The 12364-nt window shown below is 35.7% G+C and overlaps 1 protein-coding gene across 1 annotated transcript in view; it reads left to right on the forward strand.

The window, feature by feature from the left end:
* The first annotated feature begins 8634 nt into the window (after window positions 1-8634).
* Window positions 8635-12364, forward strand: part of LOC113228774 (pro-resilin) — a 70990-nt gene continuing 67260 nt past the window's right edge. The window contains exon 1 of the mRNA XM_026462152.1: window positions 8635-8673. Within this exon, the coding sequence (XP_026317937.1) occupies window positions 8650-8673 (24 nt within the window). The 5' untranslated portion in view covers window positions 8635-8649. The remainder of the gene's footprint in view (window positions 8674-12364) is intronic.

Consider the following 12364-nt stretch of genomic DNA (forward strand, 5'->3'; position numbering starts at 1 on the left):
AAATGCTTTAATTGTTTTAACACATCGTTAAGTGGGTGTAGTTAGTAACAAAATAATAAATGTTAAATTTATAACTGACTTTTTGTACGCATGTCGTACGAGGTGTGAAGAAAGATTAACTATTCCAAATGTAGTTAAATCTTGTTTCGAACTAAACGTGTTGTTTTAACTATGTTGCGTTTGTAAGTTCAAAGAATATTTGGGTTCATAGTTTTCGTGGTGTCGACATTTTTTTTCCGTGGCCTAGCGGTTGATATTGCAAACGATTAGAAAAGGAGGTCCCAGATTCGATTCTCAGCAAGACCAATTTGGTAAACGAAATTTTCCAAATTGGTTCTGCTCTTATTGTGCCCGCAGTTAAAAACATTGCTCTAGTATACATAGATATTTTTTTATAAAAACAAGTGACAGAACGAACAAGTCGTGCGCCTGGTAGTAAGCGACACGCCTGTTCATAACGATTGTAGTGCCATTCAGAGTTTTTGATCGCAAAGATCTGAGGGGCACTGCCACTGCGCCCGTCACCCTGAGACATCAATTGACAAGCCCCATGTGCCGGTAACTTCACCACCCTTCAGCACCCTTACCCTTCAAAACCAGAACACAGTAATGAAGACATTACTGCTTGGCGGCAGAAATAGATAAAGCGGCAGTAATATTCTGGACTAACTCTTTCACAAGGAGCTCTACTGCTAGAACTAGAACTACTGTTCAGTTGACATAAAAAAAGATTTCGTATACATATTTATTTATTTATTTGGTTCGCCGACAATGAGTACAATAAGATAATTATACAAAACATAAATACAATTGGCCTATTACTTAGAGGAGAACATCGCATGCACAATAATCTGTTTAGTTTTTTTACATAATGTTAATATTGTATAAAAATACTTATTAAGAGATAAAATAGAATCTATAACTATTAGTGCAATACAAGTCCTTTAAGTAATTTCAGAGACATAGTAGCCAAATCAGCTGAATAGTAATATTGCATATAAAGTGTATACATCCGAGAGAGGGGACAGTGCAATCGGAGATTTTTAGCCGTGGGGCGACGGCTTAAGAATACATTGTCGCCTCCCCATACATGCCCGTGGGGGTCGTAAGAGGCGACCGAGGGCGTCACAAGTGTCCATCTGCTTAGCATTGTGGTAGGCTCTGTGCCGACTGGATAGCGACCACAGTACACACGGCGGAAAACCCTCCACAGTGAAACGCTTTTGCGAATCGCGTTCAGGGATCAGTTGGTGTACATCCAGTGCATTTGGCCAGACCGGCAAAATGATAGTGACGGAGTGAAGATATTTGTGTTTTCCATCCGTTACTCTCATCTCTGGACTGTATTCGCACTTTCCATCAGGCGCGGTGCAGTCATTTTGTCGAGTCGCAATAAAAATAAAAAAAAAAAAAAAAATAAAAAAGATTAGTGCGATGTTTTGGAATGCAAAACTTCTTAAAAACCCCAGTGACTAATTTCTTCAAAAAAGCAAAGTCGTGCATTTTGCGTCTTGTTTCAAGCGTAGTAAACCCAAAATGGTTTAAACGATCTGTACATGAGTTTCTTGGACATATTGCAGCTGTAGGTCAAGTGATAATTGAATCTTTTCTGAAGTTTCTCAATACTTATGCTATGAACATTGTACCACGGTGACCAGACTACGCTGCAATACTCCATAGATATATGGAGTACCTATTGAATACAGCGGTTTTCTTATATAATTTCGAGGCAAGTTTGTGGTTTCTTTTTCTAAGTAAAATAAATAAATAAATAAAATAAGTAAGTAAGTAATCAATTTTACTATACATTTTTTCTAAAGTGATGGATTCATCACTTTCACTGTTCAATCAAACAAAGTCATTTGTGGTTGTAAGATTAATTTTTGTGACAAAGCCCATGTCCTTCTTCTAGGTTCCATCTACCTCTATACCAGAGTTCATCAAAATTGGTACAGCTGTTAAGGCGTAACAGACAGACAGATATACTTTTGCATTTATAATATTAGTTTCAATTGTACAAACCACAACACCACGGCAAATTAATTTCGCTTCGTCTTATATCATCACAGTTTCATAAAATCTTTATTTTTTTTTCAGCTTACCTACAGAAGTATCCAATATCGATAATATACAATAGAACAAATTCTATGAGACACAGCTGGACTTATAAAACAAAGGATGATGTCACAATATGTTGTGGTCTCTGTGGTTATTTTGCTACTACATAGTTGACTAGCTTTTCGCGCGACTGCGCCAGCGATCTTTTTCTTTTGTTTAAAAAAAAGGAATAGTGTGAATTCTAGCAACCCACCAACCTTCGTTAATAAAAATTTTGAATCACAAAAGATCTCTTGTAATCTCGGATTTAATATGTTCATCAGACGACCTCGGTGGTCTAACGGGTTAGATTTCCGGTTGGATCAATTTAGGAAATGAACTTCTCTAAATTGTTTCAGGGCTGAGTGTTCTGGGTACCCCAGAGTGAATTCCATTGCTCTGGTCTCATAGTACAGGAGATTCCCTTGTCTGGGACCAGACAATTGTTACGGCCGTATAGCATTATTATTATCATCACCAAACAATTTATACGTCTCACAGCTGCGCACAGGTCTCCTCTCAGGCTATTTTAGGCCATTGTCCGCCTTCGCCCAATGTGGTTTGGAGATCTCACACGTATTCCGAACCTTCTTCGACGTGCAGATTTCTTCACGATATTGTCCTTCACCGAAAAGCTCATGGTAAATTTCAAATTAAATTTCGTACATAGATTCCGAGAAACTCAGAGGTGCGAACCCGGATTCGAACCCAGGGCCTCTGCTTCAAAGGCGGTAAGTTAAACAATTAGGCACCACGGCTATTTTAGAGTACCTATAGGCACTGTGTGATTTTTCTTGATTACATAAATTTCTGATACCCGGACAGATGTGGTGGATACACTTGAGAAGTAGATAGCGTGAGCAGCCATTTCTACGATAAGGTGATGCTCCACAGTCTTGACTCCAGGAGCGTAACTATATCATTCAAAAGTCAGCCTGGCATTTATCGTGAAATGAATATTACATATTTTCGAAATCAATTTCAGAACTTTAGAATATAGTGTTTCAGAATCGTTAACTATCCTTCCACTACATTATCACAGCTCTTTACTTCTCCACGCAAATGTGTACACTATTAATAACCTTAATATATTAATAACCTTAATATAAAACTTAATATATTAATACCTTCCTACTTCCTACCCACAGTATTTGACCCGAGAAGCCTAACATATCATTCGAAAGTCAACCTGGCATTCAGCGTGTAGTGAATATTACACATTTTTGAAATCTATTTCAGAACATCAGAATATAGTGGTTTATTTATTTGGCAAACCAACAGAATTACAGATATATGACCACACGCAAAATAGGCGCTTTGTCGTCTAGTTGCGGAAACCAGCCCTTTGCACCAAGTACCAAGTACCAAGTACAGATATATGATTATTCTAGTTATTCCATGTACTATTTATTGTTCTTATTGGAATACATATTCCAATTATAGGTAACCTCGAACCTATATCAAAGTGCTGACTTGCAGAATACAAAAATTTCAAATATTTAAGAATTTCAAACATTCATTAGACCAAATTTAATAAAAGAAAGTAAAAGTAAATATATGATTAAAATTAATTCAAATTAAAAAAGCGGATGTAAAATTGACTAAAATTAATTTAAATAAATCATTTTATATTGGGTTTAAATTAAAAAGAAATGAAAATACAAGTTATTCATAAACTTATAATTATCTAATAATAAATATAAATATTAGACAACATCACACGCATAACACTTGTGTCATGGAAATCGGTAAACAACAACGGTACCACATACACCCAGTCCCGAGACAATACAGAAAAGTTAATTTCTACACTGACCCGATCAGGGATCGAACTCGGGACCTCAGAGATGGCGATACTATGAACACTATGCAGACCACTCGATCACAGAGGCCGTCGATATCGTTTATATTAAATGTAAAATTATTTAATAAAACAAATCGGGAAAGTAATAAGAAACCTGTGACTCGTGATAAACCTATTATACTTAATTAACATTTGCAATTATACATACACAAATGATAACACCTATTTTCTGCTATCAAACAGTAATATGAGCAGTACTGCGTTCCGGTTTTGAAGGGTGCTGGTGAAATTACAGGCACATGGGACTTGGCAACCAGACGCTGATAAGCAATAACATTTTACAAACATAAACTAAGTGATCTGAAACCTCCAAATAATAAAAAATTATAAAAGAGTTTACATAAATCCACTAACCACTTTGGCTCAAAAATCTTTATACGCCACTTTCTCAAAACCATGATCATGTTGGTAGACACCTTATAGCTAGTCAGCATCCAACTTAATATGTCACAGTTTCTGTGTGCTTCTGATCTTTGCTATTTAAATAAGCTCTGGGAGGCACTGCCACTGCCACCGTGTCAAAGCAAAACACTAATATCAAAATCAGCATATTGAGAAAAAGCTGCAAAAAATATTTTTCTTAATGACATAAAAATTAGGTTTTAAAGAATTCTATCCAGGCATGATAATTTTGTACTTTACAAAATAAGCTACTTTTAAAGAAACGAACAAATTCATTTTCTTTTGATAACTACAAATGAAATTACAAATATTGTACAGAGCCTTACAGTGTGTTGGTTTGACACGATATTTCTATGGACAGTTGCGTCGTTTAACACCAGGCGTACGACTTGTTAGTCCAGTCATTTGGTATCGTAAAAGAAAAACAAAATTATTAACTTCCGGATCATAACGATACATTGATATCGTGTTGAAAAAAAATGTCGAAACTGTGTAATTTTATACCTTCTTTTGAAAAAGATACGTTCTATTTACTTGTTACGTTGTTCTCAATCTGATTCCGTAATTTCGGATATAAAGCCGCGTTCACACTTTACCCGGAAATATCCCCTCTGCACATCCTTTAACATAGAAATAAGAGCAAGTATAAAACCTCATGCGCATCCTCGCTGCGCCAGTCGCTCGCGCGCGCGTAACTTAACCGTTACATACGAGAACTTAGCTCATACTTAGAACTAACTTAAAACGTAAGTTCAATTACAAGTTGCGTGTGTGTTTTTGTTGGTGTTTACTTTTCTTAGGAGTTACAAAGTGAGTGTGGTGCTTCCAGATGTGAAAATTACAGTTTTTTTTTATAATTCCACTGCCGAGCACGAGTCTTTTGGGAGAGGGTGTAAAGCTAGTTTTTATAAGTGAAAGCGAAGCTAATTTTTGGGGAAAAAACGAATTTTTAGTGCTTATTTTTAGTGCAGTGTCGCATAGACTTATTAAAGAAGTCAGAAACTCTGGAAGCACTGCATCTCTATATTCCTTTGAACAATAAAAATGTGTAAGGATTTTTCAGCATTTCGTTGCAGGATTTCATTTTTTGATATTTTCTGAAAAAAAGTCAATAAAAATAATTAATAAAACTAGGAAGTGAAGTCAATTGATAAATGAGAAATTTCAATAAATCCAACAATTGAATTATTTGATTTATTGGCATTCCGGATTGTGTCAATGTTGGAGAATATCGCCTCTGCTATTTAAAAAAAAATATATTTATTTTTTAGGCCATAGGTTCCCAAAATATCTGGCTCACCGCCCACTTACGCAAGATAAAAATAATTTCATTGCCTACCACCACAAAAAAAAAATCATATATATATACATAGGTAGTTTCTATAGATTTTTTTTTAATGCGGTAGCAGCAACGCCCGCCAAGCGCTTCCGAGGCCCCTACCCCTAGGACTTTTCAGCGCCCACTGGGGCGCCACTTTGTAAAACTAAGATTTAGGCCATGATAAAAGCGAGAATCTACAATATTTACCCAAAATAATGACTTAGGATATGAAACAAATTTTTCCGGATATAAATCGTGTATATTTGCTTGTTTTTTTTTTCAAACAAGCCAACGTTTTAAGTCCTTTATAAGTAAAAGGTCGAGCCGTGACCATGCGTACGGTAAATATCTATAATATAATATCGCTTGTACACCTAAAATGTTGGGACAAACACTTGAGACCGTCATTTCGGAACTGATAAGAATCGGGCGCAACCGCTCTACATATAACTAAATTAATAGCAATATTGTAACATGTCGAAGACTTTCTAGAATAGTGGCCTATCACAAAAGCACCGAATTAATCAGAAAGATGGTTTAAAATAAAACTGAAACGTCTTTGTCGTGGAATGTTGACGAATCGTAGATCACACCAATGTTGTTGTGATTGTCTTAAGGAATGAACAACGGAACTATTTTGAATTGGAATTAGAAGAAAAAGTTATTTTTATTACGTTATCATTCTAGCGCTTCCCCAAGTGTTCTAAATTCCTTTATCACATGATGATGAAAAACACCATGAGAAAATCTACGTGTAGGGAGTTTAAAGCACTTGGAAAATGTGTGGTTAAATTCAATAGTAACAGTTTAAATGAATAATTAATACGTGTTAGTGTTTTACAAGACAGTAAAAAGGAAAATAACATAGTCAATATGTAGACGTTTTAGCTTGCCATTGTGCCGAATATCGCGTATATTTTTGTTTTTTATAAACTAACCAACGATCATGGCAGTCAATTGACAAATACTGACTAGATTTGTTTGTTTTGCTTGATGTGTGTATATATATCACTTGTAACCTGTAAATGATTAGATTTAAGTTAAATTGTCGATGTATTGTTTTGTTGTACCTTATGTTCAAAATTATGTTCCGACAATGTCCGACAGAGAACACAGGCGGAGTCTGAGAAGCCGCACTAGGCTCAGGCTTCATCTTTGTCAGAACTCATAGCTCATAATTTATTAGTACATAATATCGTGTGATTTTCTATGTATATGTGTGGGTGTGTATGTTTGATGTATAAAGTCCTATTTATAGGAAATGAAACTATTTTTTCGGATTACATCGTGTATATTTGTTTTTTCAAACAAACCAACGTTTCGGGCCCTTTACAAGACCCATGGTCACGGTTGACTGAGGTGGTACAGTCATCACCCAGTTATGTCTAATATTATTAATGCGAATTACCCATGGGACATGTAAAGGGCCCGTAACATTGCTTTATTTGAAAAAACAAATATACGCTAATTAAAACCGGAAAAATAGTTTCATTCCCTATGTGTAACAATTGCGAAAACTTAAGTACTCGAAAAGTCCTATTTAATTTCATTTAATAAATGCGATTCTAAATCCAGAAAATAATAACTTTTTCGTAAAAAGAACCGACCTCAGAAGTTTTATAACATTACATTTATTTACCAAGTTTTTTTGAAATCGGTTAACGGAAAGTGAATTAAATCCAATAAATCGGATTCATCCATTAATTTGCTACTCTTGGAAGTGGAATTTATTCTTCAAAATTGATGGGAACTGAAAGCGCGCACCCCTGCTGGTGCGGCTTGGAATGTTTTGTAGGATTGTGGCCAGGAGAGTAGTAGCCTCCGCAGCCTCCATACATCGTACTTAGTAAGTTTAAAGTTCAAAATTCCAAAGGGTAAAAAGAAATAGTGGTAATAAATACAATTCTATAAATATTATTCGCGTCTTATTAATATTTGTGATCTTTAAAATATTTGTCGCTCAAGATGTTTTTGGTAACTGGTACACGGTTCAAAAAATGAAGACGTGTACGCGGCCGCGTTCGAGCAGGAGTGACGATAGATCGAAGCAAAATTAGAATGGCGAGACAAAGGAATTTAAAAAAGATTCAAAATTTAAAAACGTGGCCAGGAACCGGAGAAAAGTCGATAAAAAGATGGGATGACGATATAAGAAGGTCATATCGTCACAGGACCACTACTAAGGTATACCCTTTCCAACAAAAAAGAATCATCGATATCGGTTCACAAATGAGAACCCCCTCACTTTTTAGAAGTTGTTAATAACTTTTTTTAGCAAAAAAAATCGACCTCAAAGTTAGCTTATCGGCTTTTTTATTGAAATTAATAAATAAAAAATAAAATAAAATAACTTTATCTCAGACATCAAAAGATGGTCCATTCAAAAGTGTTAGTTAAACAAAATTAAAATCATAAGGATCTACGTGTTACTCTACAATAAAAATCCATATGAAAAAATAAAAATATAAAATAAAAAAATAAAAAATATATACGAGTATATGGAATTACATCTATTTGCCAAGTTTTATTAAAATCGGTCATCGGAAAGAACGCGAAACCGGATTCATAAAATTTGAATGGGAATATTACGTAGATACCCTATCACAAAAAAAATACAGTCGACTTAAGAAGGATGGACAGACAAAGGAGACTTTTCGAAGTCGGTTATAAACGAGGTTCATTTTTATGAAACTTAATTCTTTTCCACCGATTGCGGTTAAATAAAAAAGTGATTACAACTTTCAAGCAAAGTAAGCAGATACCACGGATGTCTCCAGATTTATTTGAAATAGATTACTTAGCACTCGTATGATGTAATGAAACTATCTTTTCTAATGTTCTGAATGTGATACTTACTTATAAGTCGTAGAAATTAAATTACTTTAGTCGTTAGTCGTTTTTCACTAAGAAACTACGTTACTAACTATTGTTAAATATTTATTACAGGTATATTCTACAGAACACAATGTACAACACGGCTCTAAGAAAGGTAAGACGTTGTTTGAAAATAACTATCATATTTGTGTATAGACATTAAACTATTTTTCCCGGGTTTAAATCGAGTACATTTTTTTTTCCAAACAAACCAACGTTTCGGGGCCTTTACAGGTCTTATGATCACGGCTGAATGAAATGGCTGTAGGGTGGTTTACATCAAGAGTCGATACTATATGTATATACTACCTCAAATTTTTCCCGTACTTATACGGTTCATTTGGATTGATCGATCACGGGTTAGTCAACCCGTCGGCCAGCGGCAGATGACAGCACTAAGAACAGACTCACCCTCTTTCGACGACAACCGCGATGACTCGGGAAACTAAAGTCGAAGCATTTTTACTTTTATTACTGTAAGTAACTTACTTCAGTTTCGCGATACCGTGCGTATGATTTGTCGCAAAAAGTGAGAGACATTTGAAAAACGTATATCGTATTCGTGTCTATTTAGTTCAGTTGATATAAAAAAAATCATTTTCACACCGTGCAGTAATCAGTATTAATATATATTTAATATATATTTTTCTAAAGTGATTGATTTATTTATGTGGTCTGTGGATTTAACACTTTCATTGTTATGCGGAATTAACCAAAGCCATTTGAAGTAGTACAGATTTTAATATTAGACAATGTTTGATGACCGATGTGATCTCAGACTATTAACAATCGGAAACGTTAATAACTTTGTCATTAATTTAAACGCGGTGACAATTATATGGTTAATTTTATGTCTAATAATAATAAGTTTAAATAACGCCGAAATAATATACATATATGAAAAATTGTTTAAAAACTCAGACACTGTACGTATAGTAACTTTTTATTAATCAATAAATTGTTTAGTGTTTTTAAATAGCATACAATTTTTCTCAAACCTTAGAGCGTTCGCGCACTTCTTCCGATTCCGAATCCGAAAAATTACGGTCCGAAATATCACAGGGATCATTTTATTATTCGTACTTTCTCGTATTCTAATCGGACTTAGTGCACAAGCGACATCCGAAGTGGGTCCGAGTTCTCTAAATAGTAAATTCTTTTATGCATAAAGAAATTCGTAAAAGAAGCACGCATCATTGCTTTATACACACTGTACACGCTCGTCGGTTAAGGGTACGGTAGACTTGGTCTTTATTTTGACCGTCTTTGATTTGGTATAGTAAGTTCACCTTGGTGGACTCTTATCGGTTAACCCGCTCACATTCGCCATATAAATCTGCATCATCAATCTTATTTCACTCATCCTCTCTAGATGTCCGAACCAACTAAACATCTCAACATTTGTTACTTCAATTAAGTAGTATGGGAACAAAAACCGATAACTCATATTTTGACTTGTTCTTCTTTTTAATGTTAAACGGTAGTTTTTTTAGTTTATATGTGTCTATGAATAATTTATCCAACCTGAACAGCAACCGCTAAGTCTTCCTTAAAAATATATTTAATATGAAAACATGAAGATAGCAATTCCATTTATATTGGCTGAAAAAATCCATATTTAAAAAAAACTTAAGTTATTGTGAAAACAAAAGTTCGCGTAATTAAACATTTTCACTTATTAGAGGAACGCGAAATAGACTGCTAATCTAGCAGAAATTACACACAGTTATAAGTGAAATTACAGGCTTGTAATATGTCTGAATGCCCAACACGCACAACTTGAAAGTTTATACTGAGAAATAGCTGAAAAATATGAACAATTAGCGTTGGAGATTAGATAGATCTAGCTGCAACGGGAAGTGTAAACCGTGGCCCTCATTTTGTTCTTTGCCGGCGTCGTTACAAGAAGCCTATAGAAGAGCTAAGCTAAAGTGGACCTTTTTGCAAATCTTGGATTCAACATTCAAAAGACCATGATAATCCGGATATTAAGTTCAGCCCACACTGCATCTATAGTCACCCATAAAGATGTACTAAAGAGTTCCTCAAACAATAATAATAATAATAATAACGCGACCACACTCATAGCCCCGGACTAGGGAAACCCTGTTTCGCGTGTGCCATGGACACACACATACATAACCACAAATTATACCCAAACTCACGAGAGAAATAAATATAGGCCATACAAATATTTCTCCTGACCCGGAAATCGCACCTGGGACCTCTGCGTGGCAGTGGAGTAAGTGTAAGTGCAGTGGTATGGCAACCGTTCGACCACGGAGGCAGTCATCATCATCATCAGCTTACACGCATCCACTGCTGGACATAGTCTCCCCTAGAGCACGCCAACTTTCCCGGCCTTGTGCCGCCCGCATCCAGCCACTGCCCACCTTGCAGTCGGTCAGTCAGGTCGTCCGTCCATCTTGCCTTTTTTATTCTTCACTTAATGTTAGGACTACTGTTCTAGAGAACATGCCAGTCCTATCGTAACCTTATTCTAATTGTCATGCAATTTACATACTTGACATGACACTATTTGGCTATTGTTATTATATATTTGTAGTAAAAAAGCTTGATGACAATAAAAAATGTTTGACAATATTTCTTGATTTGGCTAAAGCATTTGACACGGTCTCTTTTCCAAAACTTGTAAGTGCACTGGAACGATATTTCGGCATACGGGGTTCACAATTGCAGTTGCTAAATGACTTTCTTCAAAATCGCTCACAAAGTGTGAAGATTGACAATATCATTAGCAACGAAGCAGCCATAACTTGTGGTATCCCTCAGGGTAGTACATTGGGTCCAACACTTTTTCTCTGCTACATTAACGAGTTGTGCAATCTTAATTTGAAAAACTGCAAAATAATTTCATACGCAGATGACACCACCTTAACTTTTCATGGGAATAGTTAGGAGGAAGTTGTTGAACTGGCTCAAAGTGGCTTTAATAGTGTATGTCACTGGCTGGCAGTCAACTCGTTGAGCTTAAATTCTAACAAAACAAAATTGATACCCTTCTCCTTAAAAATCCCTCTAATAACGTTAATCTTAATATTCTGGCTCATTCATGTTCGTTCCCGGTACAAACTTTGTGTTCTTGCCCTCCATTAGAGACAACGCGGTCGATTAAATATCTGGGTGTGTTAATAGATAATCGGTTGACATTTCTTTCTCACATTAATAATCTTGCTCAAAGGGTTAGAAAGCTAACCTATATTTTCAAACAACTTCGTCATGTGTTAGATGGCAACCTGATGAGAAATGTTTATCTAGCACTTTGTCACTCTATTATCTCGTACGGTATCGTTTCCTGGGGTGGCGCGGCGAAGTCGCACATGCTTGTGATAGAAAGAGCACAACGGTTGATTTTAAAGGTCTGTCTTTTTAGGCACCGTATGTATCCTACAAGAGATCTTTATTGTGAGACTGAAGTTTTAACCGTTCGACATACGTACCTTCTTGCTCTAATTGCTAAACAGCACTATTTGATAGAATATCGTACTGATCATCCTAAGACAATTACAAGACGATCCCATGAGGTATGTGGGGTGACTGCGGTGAGGACTTCTTTTGCAAAGAGGTTCAGTGGCTACCTGGGTGGAAGGTTATACAATTACGCGAATAAGGTTTTGAAAATATACTCGTGCACTCAAAGAGAATGTCAAATGCTTGTAACTCAATGGCTATTATCGAAAGACTACACGGAAACAGAAAACATTGTGTCACAATATTCTTTTATGTATTAATATTAGTACTCATATATATACAAACACCACCAAGTACAACATCTAAGTACCCCA

This window comes from Hyposmocoma kahamanoa, unplaced genomic scaffold (assembly GCF_003589595.1).
Source record: "Hyposmocoma kahamanoa isolate Upper Pololo Valley unplaced genomic scaffold, ASM358959v1 240, whole genome shotgun sequence".
Lineage (NCBI taxonomy): Eukaryota > Metazoa > Arthropoda > Insecta > Lepidoptera > Cosmopterigidae > Hyposmocoma > Hyposmocoma kahamanoa.